Source organism: Otolemur garnettii, unplaced genomic scaffold, assembly GCF_000181295.1.
Source record: "Otolemur garnettii isolate 467f Iridium unplaced genomic scaffold, OtoGar3 scaffold00063, whole genome shotgun sequence".
Lineage (NCBI taxonomy): Eukaryota > Metazoa > Chordata > Mammalia > Primates > Galagidae > Otolemur > Otolemur garnettii.
Genome location: NW_003852458.1, coordinates 2,545,746 through 2,563,348, shown reverse-complemented (window position 1 = coordinate 2,563,348; position 17,603 = coordinate 2,545,746). Strand labels below are relative to the sequence as shown.

Sequence of the window (17,603 nt, the reverse complement as noted above, 5' to 3'; positions counted from 1 at the left end):
ACTCCTGACCCCAAGGCCCCCGTAGAAGGTGTCTCTGGGAACGTGGCCTCAGCCTCTGTCTTCTCTCACCTCGTCCCTGCCACAGTGCTCCACTACGTGTGGTCTGGGTGCCTACTGGAGGAGGGTGGAGTGCAGCACCCAGGCAGATTCCGATTGCGCTGCCATCCGGAGGCCTGAACCTGCTAAGAGATGCCACCTCCGCCCATGTGCCGGCTGGAAAGTGGGCAACTGGAGCAAGGTAAGTTACCAGGCTCAGTCGTGTCTTGGCTGAGGGGGAAGGCGTTGGGGACAGGTCAACATAAGCACTTGTAAAGTTGGTTTCTTTCTTCCCTTCCTACCTTTCTGCCTCCTCTCTTTCATAAAATCATGGACAAGTAAATCACAGGCATCACTATAGGTCTGCTTCAGGTTACACAAAAGTCTTAGAAGTGTAGAGATTTTATTAATGCATGTAACCCGCCTGTCTTTTCTCTTAAGATAAACCAAAATAAGATGTTACAGTGGCGTAATTAATTGCTTGTCTAGCACATAACACTATTTCTAATTACTTAGATTTAGCATTATGATGAATAATCATATATTATCACATGTATAATTAAATCATGGCTCAGCAGCTCTTCACAAAGCAAACACTCCATTTTATCTTTCAGAGCCAACATAAAAAGAAAGCTAAGATACGAAGAATCATTTGGTCTTTAAAAATATATTCACTGTACTCATCTTTTTGAAGTGCTATTTTACTGCTTTTGTTTTTTGGGTTTCTTTTTCTTATTTATTTATTTTGAGACAAAGTTTCACTCTATTTCTCTGGGTAGAGTGCTATGGCATCATCATAGCTCACAGCAACTTCAAACTCTCGGGCTTGAGAAATCCTCTTGCCTCAGCCTCCCCAGTAGGTAGGACTACAGGTATGCACCATTACACCCAGCTAGTTTTCCTATTTTTAGTAGGGGCAGGGTCTTGCTCTTACTCAGGCTGGTCTCTAACTCCTAAGCTCCAGCAATAAGCCTGCCTCAGCCTCCCAGAGTGCAGATGTGAGCCACTGTGCCTGGCCTACACTGCCTTTGTTAATCTGACCATAGTTACTCACTGTGCTGTGCTGTCTGCAGAGTCCCTTTCAAAAGGGACATGCTAGGCCTTCTGATTAGTTACTCTTGGTGTTTTGGGGCCCTGACCAGGCCCAATCTGCTTTGTCACCTTGGATAAGCAGAAGTAGGTCTGGGGGGATATTCCCGGGCTGTAAGACACTGGGCAGCAGCAGCAGCATTGAGAGTGCAGAGGTGTGATCTGTGCAGAATCCTTCTGTCTGTAACATGTGCCCAACCCTAGGCACCCCCTAGACCCCTGTCTCCTCTCTGGTGAGCCAGTTCCCCTTGACAGCTGAGCGGCAGAGAAGGGGAAACAAAGGGTTACCCCCAAAGTTCCAGGAGGGCAGTGTCCCCTCTAGATGGGGCTCCTTCATCTAGTGGAGAGCTTATGGCCTCAGACAAACAGGACGGTGGGGTGTTATACTGGACATCCCTGGTTCTCCTGGTGCTCTTCCCATCAGGCAGGAACATGGGGTGTCGTTTCTCTGTGTTGGGACCCTTTCCCTAAAGTAAGGTTCTGCTCTATGGAAAGAGAGACGATGTGGGGCTGCTTGAGAAATTGACCGCCTCCTTTTCTCTGCTTCTTCTTTTTTTTTAATTTGTTTTTTATTAGATCATAATTGTGTACATTAATTCTCTTATAGGATACAGTGTGTTGCTTCTATATGCAGTTTAGAAAACTCTCATCCAAGTGGCTAACATGGCCATCATGTCTTTCTCATAATTGTTATGTTAAGACATTTATATTCAACCTTTATACAAATTCACCTGTACCCTAATAGGATAGATCATAGGCGTGATCCCCACAATATCATTCCATTCACCCATCCTCCCCCTCCCCTCCCATTTTTCTCTGCTTCTGTGTCATTTTTTTTTCTTGGAATTTCTCTTCCAAGTCACAACAAACTCAGGATCCAACAAAGAACTAAATATTTGACTACAAAGTCTCTTCCCTATCCAGAAAAATCTCCAGAAACATCTCATATCCCTGACCTTGGCAAATGATGACCAAGCCCTAAAGTCTCACTTTCTCGTCACTGGGAATAATCATTTCTTGGAAATTACATGGCACATAAAACGACAGCTGTGTGAAATAGCTTTCACTTTGAAAAAGGTCGGCTGCAGCCTGAGGGATTCTAGCCAGTGTCAAACCCCAGATGAGAGATCAGGGAGCTTGTACTACAGAAGCCTGTGATAAACAATTTTGTTTTTATCCCAGTTTAAGACTTTATAATCCCCATGGAGGAAACGAAGGCCTGACATGTTTAAGTCACCAGCATGCACTTGATTGTGAAGCTAGTACCAAATAGTCTCAGTTCTAACAGAGGCATCAGCTGGAGGAGTATGTCATTTTAACTACAACTTTCCAGAAAGAAAGGAACACTATGCCAAAAAAAAAATAAATAAATAAAATGTTTACCAGTTATAGGGCCCATGCCCATTTTAGAATGCTAAAATCTGTATGGGGGGGAAGATGTGATTCTCGTGATGGAAGAAAAGCACTGCGGGACAGTGCACTTGAAAATTCTCAGTTGGGTTTGGCATCAAAACCATGCACCACCCGCAGCTCCACACGCTTCCTGACTGAACACTTTGTCTGTTCCTCTGAAGTTATGCCGACTGCTGGTTTGACATCCCCTTTATTATCTTTCTTCAAATGACTATTGCCCTTTTCATCGGTAAGTCTATTAGATCTTTATTATAGAAAGATTTTTACATTTTTTCTCAAAATGATCTGTCTCCCCACATAGGCGATGTTGCAATTTTATTTTTCCCACTTTGGCCTTTAATGTCTGTAACTTTGCTGGAAAATCAGAGGAAGTGACAGCCTTTCCTTATGGCCTTGGGTTTTATATATTTGGTCACTGGTCTTCTGTCTTATGCCAGTTCTCGTCTCTATTTTATAGATTCTCCATGGCAGGGCTACATCTTATAGATCTGAATTTTTTTTACCAGTAAATAAAATGTGGAAATAGCCCTTATCTTGCTAAATACAGATAGTCCGTTTTATACACAGCATCTTCCTAGAAACATACATTAAAGTTCATATGTAAAAGTCAAACTCTTTCATTTCACGTCACAGGGAAGTGTCTGTCTCCAGAAGGCAAAAACTGAGTAGCAGAAAGGTCGCTCATATACCGAAATTCTTTGCATTGTTACACTATTGTCATCATTTGTTGTATGTCTAAACTATCCCCCGAGTGATTCAGATAAGGAATCCCTAAGAAAAAATGTTTAGAGGCATGGCGATTACCTGGAAGCCTTTAGGACCACAGAAAGCGTGACACCAAGACTACTGACATCCAGACCATGAGCCTCGCCAGGTGGCCTTGGCCCATCCTCTGTCTACCCCCACCCTCTGCATTCTGACCAACGTACTGTTCTCAGAAAAGAGTTGGTTCACAGAATGATGCATGCCATTCTCTCCACTTCGAATGTCCCCCACCCTATGGGGGACAAATGAGCATCTATTCATCTTCTGAGATTCCGCTGGAGCTTTGCCTCCTTTATTCAAACCTTTCTTGACTTCAGGTGAAATTGTCCCCCTCCTGTTTTGTGCCCACACTAGACCATGAACAGCTGTGGAATCTAATCTTTACTGCTTCTACTCATTTACTGGTTCCCTTCCCTCAGCAGGCTGTGCGCCCCTCACAGTAGGGACTCAGATCTTGGGACATAACTGGGGGAAAGAAAAGTAAGGCCAGGAAGAGGGACAGATGGACAGATAAATTTTGGTGCTTAGGATTTTTGCAATGAGTTATCTGATTTTAAGGCCCTTATGAATGTGTTTAACATAAGGAAAATAAGCAGAAAGGCATTCTTTCTATGTCCTGGTTTAGTATTTGGCATGTAACTTTGAGAGTAAGAAAGTACTCTGAAATGAAAATAGAATCCTAGATCCCTACACTGATGACACTCTAGAGTGCTGGGCTAGTTCAGTCATCTAGTTTATCCTTCTTTTAATACTGATGGAGAAATGGAGGCGTGGAGAAGTAGAATGGTCACACAGCCACTTAGTTCCAGGATCACAGATGAATGGGGCCTGTTGACCTCCCAGTGCTATATTCATTAGTGGCGCTACAGTTATCTGAACACTCTGTATGAATCCAACGTGGAACATATATCAGGATGACTTTATAGGTCAAAAATAGCACAAGAAAGAAAAGGTTGTGATGTCCTTCTCTCTTCCCCATAGCTTCTATAAGCTTAGGGTATTTTTCATTCTTCCTCAATTTGGTTTGCAAGTTATGCCAGCTGCTGAAAGGCTGTGGTAACTGAAAACTGTCAGGCCTGTTTGGTTTCAACAGGGCATCGGCCATCGGCCATTCTCATTAGCCTGGCTCTTGTTCCCAGTCTGGATCCCAGGCTTCACGTTAGGGAAACAGGAATGCAGATGAATCTTTCTAGGATAAGAAGACAATGAACATAACAATCGCTGTCCGCACACAAAAGCAAAACAGCATTAGGAGTGGAGTAATTTAATATGTTGCCACTTCCCTCTTATTAATTGAGTCAGAGGCCCTTTGGAAAATGCCCTGGAACATTTACAGATTTACTGAGTGTCTTCCCGTATCACTGACCTCGGCATAGTAATATGTTTCATTTCCCGTTGAATGTGAACGTGCTTTTGACAAATGAGGACTGCTAACTTGAAAATTGCATTTAGGAATACCAGATTATATCACATACATGGAAAATAAGAAAATAAAACCCCATTTTACACTTATGTCTTATAAAATTCTCTTTTCCTAATAAAGAGCCCATCTGTGTTTAGCCCGTCCATGAGCTATTTCCTGGAAATTTATTTTGTCTGACAAATAGCTGCTTTGGGTGAAAATTATTGGCATGTTTTCTCATACGTTCTGTGGCTAATTTTAAGTTCACAGTTACTTTTTTCCCCCCTCTATGGGATTACTCTTGGTCAGGAAAACACAGTTCTTAATTTGTACTTCTGGGATGCCGTCTGGAAGATGTTGCTTATTTCTGAGAAACTGAACACCATGATTTATGGAAGCATCAGAGCATCCAGGCCACTTTGCCTTGGAATGCATCTGGACATCCAGAGGGAGTGACCACCACTGGAACAGGCGCTGTCCCAGCAGGCACTCCCACCCAAGTCTATAATCTTCCCACCAGCTGTGAGACAACACAATCCCCGGTTACACTGGTCACTCCTGAGGCTCAGAGTCTTTCTGTGACTTGCCCAGGGTCTCGTGACCAGCAAGTGGCAGAACTGGAATTGTCACCCCCTTCTGTCAGAAGTCCAAACTCTCACACTGCCCTGTGTGTTTCAGACTCTCGGAAGCCCAGTCTCAGGGAGCTGCTTGTGTGACTCCCTCTCACCGGGTGGGAGGGGAGCAGGGTTCACTTGAACTAGACCAAACTCCTCTTCATGACCCAGAAGCCTGGAACCTCCTAGCTGATGGGAAGGGGAGCCTGACGCCAAGACTCAGGGGTGACCTCTGCTTTTGCTATCTACACAGTGCTCTAGAAACTGCAGCGGGGGCTTCAAGATCCGCGAGATTCAGTGCACGGACAGTCGAGACCACCGGAGCCTGAGGCCGTTTCACTGCCAGTTCCTGGCGGGCATTCCTCCCCCGCTGAGCATGAGCTGTAACCCTGAGCCCTGTGAAGAGTGGCAGGTGGAACCCTGGAGTCAGGTATGGTCTCTAGAAAGGGGCATGATAAACCCTCGTGCAAGCTGGCAAACCACGGATCCCTGTGTTACTGCTGCATCCAAGGACTGGCCTGTACTCAGTGACCCCACACTGTTGGGGGAAGCTAAGAATTCCACTGATAAGACTCTGTGTCTGGTTTCAATCATGACAGTTCAGTATTGTATCATTGTGTGACCTGGTCTCCCAATGGATATATTTCTCCTGCTGGGAAATGAACACAATGGGATGATTTGAACAAGGACCACTTTGATGAAAGCCATTCAGAACAGAGCCTGACATTCCTCTCTGAGGCTTCTGCAATCAGACTGGGGAAATGTCCATATCCTTTCCATATAAAGTATAATTTTAGAGTTCCACATTTCATTTAAATCATTATTTGTGAAGGTCTTAGCTCTGCTGGGTCTTTGTTCTACTTTGATACATGAAAACAAGTTTACTGTTCTTTGGTAAAGTATGATTGACCTCATTTTTCAAGAGACAAATGTTTCAGTAACTAAAGCACACTCTAGCCACATCCATGTATAATACAAAGAAGTCCAAAAACAAACAAACAAAAGAATCTAGCATATTCTGAGTGTGTCCATGACCCAGGCACTTTACCTACAATACTTGGTTTAATTCTCTCAGTGACCTAGATAGTAGGCCTTATTCGTTCCATCTCATAGGTGAAGAAATTGACACTTGAAGAGATTGAGAAACCTATCTGAGACACTCACTTAGACAATAAACAGTGGAGTATTAATTCAAACATAAGGCAGACTCTCATACCTGTGCTTTTTCTGGTACATAACTTAGCATAGTGGGCACTGAACAAAGTGAACTAAGGAGAAAGAGTAAACCAATAGTTGTTTGGGGGCGGGCGGTGCCATGTGCCAGGAAAGGGAAGGTAGAGACACCCTGCCTGAAGATGCAGAGTTAGCGTTGAAGCTGATGGAAGGCTGAGCCGACTCCCAAGGCTTTGGGGGGCAGCTACCTATTTCCCAGGGTAGTAGCCACCACTGCCCCCTCTTTCTCCTGATTCCCCTGCCCAGCTCTGGAGCACATGAGATGCCTGCTACTACCATGCCTGGGACCCAGGCCTCCAGGCTATCCATATATGCTGAGCCTGCACCTGTTCAGGTGATGGTTGTCAGAATTCACAGGGAGTTTAGATGGCCTTGTCAGGGAAATAGCACTTGCAGGTTATCACAGGTCAGCCATCATTCTGGTGCTGAGAGATGTTTTCTTAATGCTTCCTCAATGAGGCTCTGGGAGCCCCAATGTGAGCCTGTTCCCTGAAGCTCTTCCAATCACCCTCCTTTCTAAATTGCTCTGTTTTGAACAAACCACAAAATTAACCAACTTTGTGAACCTCAGCAGAGGACCTGGAGGTGCTGCTGAAGGACTGGGCATCTCTGTGTACTTTCCTGGCTCCCCATGATGATGCTGCCTGTGCACTCTCTCTAATGACTGCTATCCTGGGGGTGTTCTGGACCCATCCAGTAAACATCCGCCAGCCCAGACTGCCTCCATGGCAGATGCATTTTAGCTATAGGAACATCTCTATACCAGCAGTAGTCAGGCTTCAGCATGCTTCAGGATCACCTGTAGAGCATGTGAACGCACAGATGGAGGGCCCCACTCCAGAGTGTCCAATTATGAGGTCTGGTGTGGAGTCTGAAATTTTGGATTTCTAACAAGAACGCAGAAGGTGCTGAAGTTGCCAGTCTGAGGATCACGTTTTGCGAACCACTGTACTATTCTTTCCTTACCCGCTTTCTTCTGGAGATTACCATGTTTCCCCCCAAATAAGACACTGTCTTATATTCACTTTTTCTCAAGAAGACACACTAGGGCTTATTTTCAGGGGATGTCTTCTCTTCATGCTGAAATGCATGGTGTGACTATGCAGATACGCTGCATAGCCACGCCCATCACTAGGTCTTATTATTAGGGTAGGGCTTATATTTAACAAATGCATAGAAATCCTGCTAGAGCTTAGGATAGGTCTGGGGGTAGGTCTTATTTTCGGGGAAACACAGTACTTGGCCAAGTGGTTTTGAATCTACACACACACACACACACGTAGGTAGAGATGCACAAGGCTTCCAAACAGAAAATTCCTCTTACCTCTCTCTCTTCTCAGATAGGGTTAAAACAGATTGAACAAATAGGAAAAAATCCATGTTGGATCTCAAAGCTGAAAAACTGTGAAGGCGATACATTAGTTCTTTTTTTGAGGAGAAGAGGTTAACCATCCATCCCTAGTTTTCAGGTTTTATATGGAACCATCACACACATAGTGCCTGATGTGATGGGTGCGATGTTCACAGGACAATCATAATTGTTTTGTTATTGTTATTATTGTATTCATGCCATTATGAAGATTTCTCAAAGTGCTTTTCAAAGCACTCAGAGGACTTTTCAAAGATTCTTGGTGAACTATTTAATTTTCTTCTAGAACTTTATGAAAATGAGGCAATGTATCTTATAAAATGATTCTCATGAATAAAAATCTGACATGTTTTAGAAGTCCATCCCTTTAGGTATCCAACCTGTCACCTTGGATTTATTTTGTGAGCATTACAGCTCACAAATCCCTAGCAAATCTTTCAATCCCCTTATTCCTAATATGGACAAATTTAATTCTAAAGCTTTATATGATGGAAAAGGAAGACAATCCCATTTTAATAGGAAGCAAACAAAATTGTGTTTCAAATGTGTGCTCCTCCTTCGGGCTGTCAGAGACGATCAATGTAAATTTTACATTTTTGTTGCTAATCACTTGTGCCAGAAGGCAAAATGCAGAAAACACGGTGTCCATTCAGGAATGACCACTCATTTAGACTTTTAACACAATTCCTTCCCTTTGACATACTGTTTGACATTGGACTGTTTGGCATCTTCTGATTTTTCTCCTCCTCCTCTCCTCAAGAGCTTCTTTGTTAACCTTCCTCTCTCTCTTTAATTCCTGGTTCATTACTGTCGTTTTAACTAATTCGAGAGACCCTTTTAAGGAATTTGCAAAAATGCTTCAGATTCCAACACAGGTAACCAATATTCTTAATAACCCTGCACACACAAAATGATGGTAAAAGGCTTTCCCCTTGTTATTGAACATGTCACCTGATTTTTACCTATCCTTGTCATTATTGCATGTCAGTGTTCCAGGTCCTGTGGAGGTGGAATTCGAGAGAGAGGAGTGTCTTGTCCAGGTAGCCTCTGCGACTGGACCAAAAGGCCTACGTCCACCATGCCCTGCAATGAGCACCTTTGCTGTCACTGGGCCACTGGGAAGTGGAACCAGGTAAGACTCAGTTATACACATAGATGCTTTATTTTACTTTAGCCTTAAAATAGAAAATAACATTCATTTTATTTTAATTACAAAGTAATTAAATACAACGACTTCATTGTGGATATCCAGCGTATTCATGATTTACCGAGTGTTTCTATGTACTTTAGTTTTAGTATTCTGCTGCCCATTAACACCTTCAAATCTGCTGAAAGTTGACCCATAGCTGCCGTGGGTCAGTGTTTACTGTCTTGAGTTCAGAAGAGAGAAGAGCAAATGCTTCCAAAAAAGAAAAGATCAAATACCAAAATTATTCTAGAGGCACAAAGCCTATGGAAATGCTATTTTGTACCCCAACACCTTGGATCCTCTGGCTTTTCCTAGAGCAAAAAGGAGTTGCCTATGTCCTGAAGCTTTAGGCTTAACCTGACTTAGCAAGTTTCAGGCCTCTGGGTAGCCAAATGGTCAAATGGGGAAACAAATAAAATAATTAACCTATAATTAAAAGCAACACTTATCTCCTCAGGAGGATGGTAGCCAAGGACACAAGGTCATTTGCTTCCTTCACTGGTTCAGGGTATGTGTGGCTGGCAAAGACTAAGAGCCAAGTTGCTTGTGTCACCCTGATGCAAAGAACCTCAGCCTCAGTTTCCTGCCAATATTTAAAACTCTTTTGGTTACACATGCCAAAGTCACATGCCAACTCACAGGCCCCCAATAGGGGAGAGTCCCATGCCTCAGGAATTTGCCAGTGGACAAGGCATAACTTATCACATTTACTTTAACCTCCTAAAAACAAAACAAAACAAAAAACTTCAAGGTCACTTTCCTGCCAAGCAGGCTGAACCAGGACTAATATTAACCTTTTATTCACAATATAATATTCTGTCAAGTTGATTGACCATAATTACTTAACCATGGCCTCTGTGTTAGAGCCTCTAACTATGGCACCCATTAAATAGGGATCTAATTAATATCACTTCCACAGCAAGATTTGAGCTCCATAATCTAGCCATAAGATTTACAAAATGAATTTTTAACATCAGGGCAGCTCACAGATTAAGGTAGCAGCAGCCTCTCCACCCATAGCCAAGAAGAAGATAAGCTTCTTCCTACAGACTTTAGCCCCAGCCTCCTGGATATATTTCAGGATGAGGTTCTTCATAAATACCTTAAAGCTCTGCATAAAAATATTAGCATCACTAATCAAATCAGATGTGACCTTTAGAAAAGAAAATCAGATACAACCTGCAATCAAGAAAATACTATAAATTTGCACTTATTTGGAGGCACAAAATCTCATGGACAACTAAAAACCATTAATGAACATATTTTAAGTCTTACCGTCAATTCCCTTAAGGAGTCAGAGGTGAGTCTATTGGAGGTGGGCATGGGTTGAAGTTTTCCTAGAAGATCCAGGAATTCATCTGTTGTCCACAGTTCAGAATGAGGGGTGGGAACAGCCAACACCTGCCAAGCCAGCCTTTGGAATCACTTCTGACCACCATGATCTGTTATTCAGTGAAAAAGACAAGCTGTGGATTGACCTTTGAGAACACATTTGCCTCTGTTCTCAAAACTCCACTAAATTAGCAGAAAGAATAAAACACCGGAAGTGATACAAATCCACAAAGACAAAGGTGAGGGCAGGAGACCCACAGCTGAGAGAGAGCTCAATAAAACTTGGGAAGCTGGAAACAAATGACTAGATTTCCAGTGAATTCAGCATGCTGGAGAAAGCTAAAATATGTCTGTTGCAGGGATGCCAAGAAGCAAACAGATTTTTTAGGTACGTCTGCAGGGAGAGGTGAGTGTGGAGGGTTAGATGGATCTTTATAGTCTCTCCTGTGGCCCAACAAACTCCCAACCGTAGCCTGGAGCTCTTCTCTCTGGGGTTATAACCATATAAACCCTAGAATCAGGCACAGCTGGTAGGGACAAAAGGACTCATCTCTCAGATAATGTGAAAAGACAGTAATGTTCCCCTTTCCTCCATGAGTTCCACCGAGGCAGGGGACTAGGTCAGCCTAAAGAAAAAAAAAAACAAAAAGCAAGCCTACATAACAGATCTCTCCCTACTCATTCTACATAACACCACCCCTTTCTGAAACTCATCTCTCAAGAAACTACACATGGAGCTTTCAAGAGCTCAGGTGCCTCCTTCTGAAATATAAACAAATAGCCTAAGATCACCAGACTTAAGAGAAAAACCCTCACATCAAACGCAAAATAACAAAACCATTCCTGAGGAAATAGAGGCCATGTAAGAAACAGATGAATTCTTCCCATGCAACTATAGTTAAATTCTCCAGAGAAATAAGTGACTTCACTCAAGACATAGAACAAGAAAGCTATCCAAAAGGAATATTCAAGAATAGAAGGAGACCTGAGAAAATTTAAAAAATAGCAAAAACAAAACATTAAGTAGAAGGATTGAGAAATTAATTTGAGGAACTAGGTCAAGAAAAGGAGAACCATCACAAAGAGAACCTGAGATAAGAGAACTGGATATCAGGCCAGCAGGTAAAAGATTAAAGTAATATAATTTCAGAGAGGAATAATGGAAAAAAGTACAAGTAAGGACATTGTCAAAGAATTAACACAGAAAACCTTTTCCAAATCTAAGGGCCATGGGTTTTCACAGCATTAGCACAACTAACAAAACTTGAGTCAGCAACCAGGCCTCCTGCTTAGTCTCCTAATTATTTACAACAGAAATTTATACATCTTAATATTAAATTATTTTAATTGGCTACTAAATGCATGGACAGTGATGTCCCCTGCTAGTCTTGTGCTTGGTTTAGCACTTGCATCCTTATTTGCCTTGCCCAAGAGGGCCTGCCTGCCTTCAGCGCCCAGAAGCAGCCCGGGCTGTTCCACCAGACACCAAGTAATCAAGAAAGGAAGTAATTTGATCTTTAAGTAACAATCTTATTTTATAGAGAAAGAGAGAGAGTGAGGTGGAGTGAATGATCTAGAACAATCTGCAGTGAGCTAGAAAGCTTAAGTCTCCTAGCCAGTAATCTTTATCAGTCCAGCCTGGTTCATTTCCACTGTTTCTACCTCTGTCCTCTATTGCAGACTTTTGTTTACTCAAGCTCAGATGAATAGCTACAATATTTTTTTTATTCTTTGTTTCTCACATCTGCAGAGAATTTGAGATGAATTTACAGAATAAAATTACCTTCAAGTGAAATCACTGAAATCTCGGACTTTGTAATGCAAACATGCACTTCCATGCTGGTCACCCTGCTCTAGGCTTTATAATAAGTAAAACAAAATAGAATGATGGATGTTTAAAAATATATATAATGCTTTTCTTTCTAGCTCTTTATAGGCAATCTCCGTTAGAAACAGGGTTTTGGGACCAGTATTCTGATTTAATTGGTGGTGTCCCAGTGTAGATATTGTCTTATTTAGTAAATGGGGTATCCAGTAATATCTCAGACACCAAATAGAATCTTTTGAACCTAGTAATTTTTCATGCAGCTGTCTTTTCTAGCTGATTTATCAGTGAGTACTTCTTGAATGTCATCCTAATTGCTGCGAAGCATGAAGAGAAAAACCCTGGTTTCTGCTCTGTGGGAGGTTTTGATCATATAAGCAAGATAACACTAAAAGTAATAAAACACGATATAAGATGTAGATCTTGAAAGTCTTTGTGGTTCACAGTAGTCAAGGTCACCAAACTTAAAAATGACTAACAACCCATGAATCCGTCAGTCATCAACAGATGAATAGATAAAAGGGAATATATATATATACACAGTGGAATATTAGTCCATCTTAAAAAGGGAAGACTCTTACAATATAGATGCAACTCAAAGACATTATGTTAAATGAAATAAGCCAGTCACAAACAGACAAATACTGTCCGATTTGTATTTTACATATACAAATATATAAGGTACACACAGTACTCAAATTTATAGAGATAAAAATAGGATGGTGTTTGGCAGGGGTTGGGGATGGGGTGGAGGACAGGGAGTTCTGGTTTAAATGGGGACACAGTTTCAATTTGGGAAGAAGTAGTGATGGTGATTGCATAGCAATGTCAATTTTCTTAAGGTCACCAAACTTAAAAGTGTCTAAAAAAGGTGAATTTTTTGTTTTATATATTTTGCCACAAAAAATTATAATTAAAGAATGAGTCTATGCGGTAAATTCAAACACATAATTGAACATTTTCAAGAATCGTCTTAAATAAGCTGACTCCACAGGCCAGAGAATGTTCTTGGTGCCGCCAGGTGGTCAGTCACGACATTACAGTGGAACCTTGTCTGTTAGTATGGCTGTTGAGACCACACAGTCCAGCCGGGCTCAGCCCCGGGGCCATTGCTGTGCTGCTTCTTCCCTGGTCTCCATTCTCAGCCCTGTCCCTACCTCCATTCCACTCTGGTCTCCCCATCCCACATCTCTTTCTCCCTACCCTCAACTTGCCTAGTAGCTCCATCCCTTTCCCTCACACCTGCTCCCCACACCCAAATCAAAAGTGGTTCAGACTGAGGCACCAGGACCCAGATGTGAAATTTTCTTCTATTATGATTCGACCTGTCTTCCTATATTTCACCCCATACATTCATGACATAAAGGGGAGTGTTGTGATGGGGAGTTTTAGCTGGAACCAAGGGTCTAACCGTGCCTCTCTCATCCCTGTTCCTCTCTGAGCGTCTGCTTCATTCACGTTTCCTGTCATCTGGCTTTCTCTGCTCCTCCAGGTTGGCAGGACATGTGGCCGACAGCTGCACCCAGGTTTTCATGTTTGAGCCTCAGGGGGAATCTCTTGCTGAGTCTTAATTCTGAATTCCCAAGGAAATGACCAATTGGCCCAGCTTGATGCCAGGTCGCTCCCCTCTACGGCCAGATGGCAGGGCCCTATGGCACTACCATGGATGGTAGTAGCTACCAGTGGTATAGCCATGTGGTGAAAGACATCAGGCCATTCTCAAATTTGAGAAAGAGGAAAACCTTCTTTAGAGAACTTAATAGTAAATTAAGCCAAATTCAATCCACACATTCTTATTATAGGATTCTTCCTAAATTCACACCTCCAAATTATTAGTGCCTTTATTCTACAACTCCGTCGAAAGGTTTCTGGTAAAAGGCTTTCCCATGCTTGACCACAGTGGGGTTAACGGTGCTCTGCTGCTTCTCGCTTGGCGGCCCTGGGGAGGAATTCTGACTCTGTTTCCCTCTCTTTCAGTGCACCGCTTCCTGTGGAGGTGGTCTTCAGAATAGGACTGTCCAGTGCGTCTCCTCAGATGACAATAAAACTGAAGACCAAGACCAGTGCCTGTGTGATCAGGAACCCAGACCTCCAGATTTCAAAAAATGCAACCAGCAGGCCTGCAAGACAAGTGCTGGTGAGTGAGTGGGTTTGCTCAGAGGGGAGGAGAGCTTTTCTGGACTGAGTCACTCTGCATGATTCAGCTTGTAAGCAGGTTCTCATCTCTTTTGCTGAACTAGAGAAACTTAATGCTGAAAAGTCCAGCCAGCAACCTGGGGAGCAGCAAGCTGTCTGACTTGGGGAGGTTCGACTCTAATTCCTTGAGGAATATCTCTTTCATTCCTTTATTTATAAGCGTGTTCACACACGTGTCCTCTCACATGGAGAAGACTTATTTCTGTGATTTCCAAGATGTCTGAGAAGTAGTCCAACCTTTCCTGGGAGCTGGGCCGAGTACGGAATGGTTCTTTCTATAAGTCTAGTACCCCTGTCCTGGGCCATGTTCCCCAGAAGGAGACAGGGAGGTAAAGGTGTGCATGAGGTTTTCATTAAGGAAGTGCTCTCTGGGGAGACCATTAAGGGAGTGGAGGAGGCAGGAAGGGAAAGGCAGGAGGCACAGGCAGGGTGCCCGCTCGGGAACCTCGAGTCCCAGCTTCAGCCGGTCCCACACAGAAGCTGTAGAGTGTAAGTTACACCTCAGAGCTGGCTGTTCCTGGGCCAGTGAGCCACTTTCATGCTACCACACCCTTCAGCCATTGTCCAAGCGCTACTCGAGGAGAAGTGAATTTGCAGACATTCTGGGCTCTTTATATAGAGAGACAAAGGAGTGTGCTGCAAAAATTTTTAAAGATCATTAATTATTTTTGAAAGTAGCTCAAAGCACAGTAAGTATATTCTTTGTTTTACTGGGTTCTTTTGGATCAAATGATTTAAGTGTGCTGTGGAACTTTAACTATAGGTTCAAGTGTGCTGTGAGATAAAAAAAAAAAATGTTGATAAGCACTGTCTTATAGGCGGCATAGGTTTAACCATGAACTCTAATGACCATTCCACTGATTTGGGGGTTTCACTGATGTGCAAGATGACATATAAAACCCAGGGAGAAAGTTTTCAGACAAGCAGAGAAGATGTTTTTGATGTTTTACTTAACATTAGCTACAAAGTAGAGAATGCCTCATGTAGATACAGTCCACTAATTGGGGTTTAGAGTGTCAGGATGAATTACCTTTCTGCCTAATGAAAGAACCATCTCTGAGGCATCAACTAAGCTTCATGCTGCTCCTGGAAAAGTAGCACGTAGGTAGTACACAGTGGTGGTCTTTTCCCAAAGATTCTTCAAGATCAGAAGTAAGCGAGCCTCGGTGCCCATGGCACAGTGGTTACAGCGCCAGCCACTTGCACGGGGGCTTCGAACCCAGCCCAGGCCTGCCAAACGACAACGACAACTGCAACCAAAAAATGGCCGGGTGTTGTGGTGGGTGCCTGTAGTTCCAGCTACTTGGGAGTCCGAGGTGGGACAATTGCTTAAGCCCAAGAGTTTGAGGTTGCTGTGAGCTGTGACACCATAGCACTGTACTGAGGGTGACATAGTAAGACTCCATCTCAAAAAAAATAAATAAATAAAAGTAAGCAAAATGTGTAGTTGCCACTTCCCAAGTACTGAAATACCCAGCAGAGATTTCCCTTAAAGGTAATGTCCTAAGAAGATTTTCCTAGGTGTTGTTTACTTACAATTCATGAATTCATTCAACAAGTATTTATTGGGCACTTACTGCATGCTGGATGTGAGGTCAAACCAGAAATAAAACTACAAACCTGTGGCAGGCTCTATGAGAGGAGAGGTAAGGACTGTTATGAGAGTACTTGGGAATGTCCTCAAAGCTACACTGCGGGTGGGCAGGTGGTGACTCAAGCCTGTAATCTTAGCCAAGGAGGGAGGATTGCTTGTGGTCAGGAGTTTGAAACCAGCCTGAGAAAATGAGAGATCCTGTCTCTACTAAAAATAGAAAAATTAGGGCAGTGCCCTTACTCAGTGGGTAGGGTTCAAACCCCGCCCTGGCCTGCTATAACAAAAAAAAATAGCCTGGAGTTGTAGTGGGCACCTGTAGTCCTAGCTACTCAGGAAGCTGAGGCAGGAGAATCACTTGAGCCTAGGAGTTTGAGGTTACTGTGAGTGCAACACCACAGCCCTCTACGGTGGGATACATATTGAGACTCTGCCTCAATTAAAAAATAAAATAAAAATAGAAAAATTAACTGGATATTGTGGTGTACACTTGTAGTTCCAACTATTTGTGAGGCTGAGGCAGGAGGATTGTTTGAGCCCAAGAGTTTGAGGTTGCTGTGAGCTAAGATGATACCACTGCATTCCACCAGGGCAAAATAGTAAGACTCTGTATCCAAAAAAATAAAAACAAAACAAATAAACAAAAGATCCTCACTGATCTGGGAAGATCAGGGAAGCCCTTTAGAGAGGTCAGACAAGAGATTCCAGGAGAGGCTATCACCTTCTGAAATAACCAGAAAGAAGGTGAAGACATGGCACAGAGGTCTAACTACCTCAACTGCAAAGGTCCAGGGAAGTCAGGAAATAATAGAGTTAGGAGCAGTGGCCTGCAGTTAGAGGGTAAAGAGTCTTGGGAAGCACGCTGATGAGTTTGAACTTCGTCTCTGTGGCAGAAGGGAGCCCCCGAAGAATCCCGAATGGGGAAGTGAAGATAAGATTGGCTGCAAAGTGGGTAATGCAGCTCAGTAAGGAGACCGCAGCGCTGCCTCACCACATAGCAAGAGGTGTGCTATGTGACTCAAACCAGGGTAGTAAAATGCAGACACAGAGAAGTAGATTCAAGCGCTACTGAAAAGAAAAACTGGACAGGGCTTTGTGCTGGGAGAAGAGAGGAAAGCCCGTCCTTCTGGCTTAGGCCGCTGAGTAAATGAAGCCACCATGCACAGACAGGAAGCCAAGAGTGGGTCTGGGACCAGGGGAAGGGAATGAGTTCTGTCTGGGACATGTTTGTTGAGGGGCCTGTGGATTGTCTAGGGAGGGATGTCCTGTGATCTTTATGCTCTACAGATGTGGAGAGGCACTTTGGAGAGGAGAGAGGGAGTTGGAAATCAGGACCAAAGTGAACAGAGCAAGGACATGCTTTAGGTCTGATTATCACGTGTAGCTCTTTTTTGGCCAACTTTCACTGGCCTTACTTGAAATGCCAAAAGAAGTCACCTAGGGCTCATTTTCAGAGGTATTATTATTATTGTTATTATTTTTACAGACAGAGTCTCATTTTATTGCCCTTGGTAGAGTGCTGTAACATCACAGCTCACAGCAACCTCCA

At 43.1% G+C, this 17,603-nt stretch overlaps 1 protein-coding gene across 1 annotated transcript in view; it reads left to right on the top strand.

Moving 5' to 3' along the window:
• ADAMTS12 (ADAM metallopeptidase with thrombospondin type 1 motif 12) overlaps nucleotides 1–17,603 on the top strand; it is a 315,003-nt gene that overhangs the window by 291,436 nt on the left and 5,964 nt on the right. Inside the window, exons 20-23 of the mRNA XM_003792927.3 lie at nucleotides 86–238; nucleotides 5,573–5,749; nucleotides 8,910–9,053; nucleotides 14,245–14,404. Coding sequence (XP_003792975.1) covers nucleotides 86–238; nucleotides 5,573–5,749; nucleotides 8,910–9,053; nucleotides 14,245–14,404 — 634 coding nt within the window. The remainder of the gene's footprint in view (nucleotides 1–85; nucleotides 239–5,572; nucleotides 5,750–8,909; nucleotides 9,054–14,244; nucleotides 14,405–17,603) is intronic.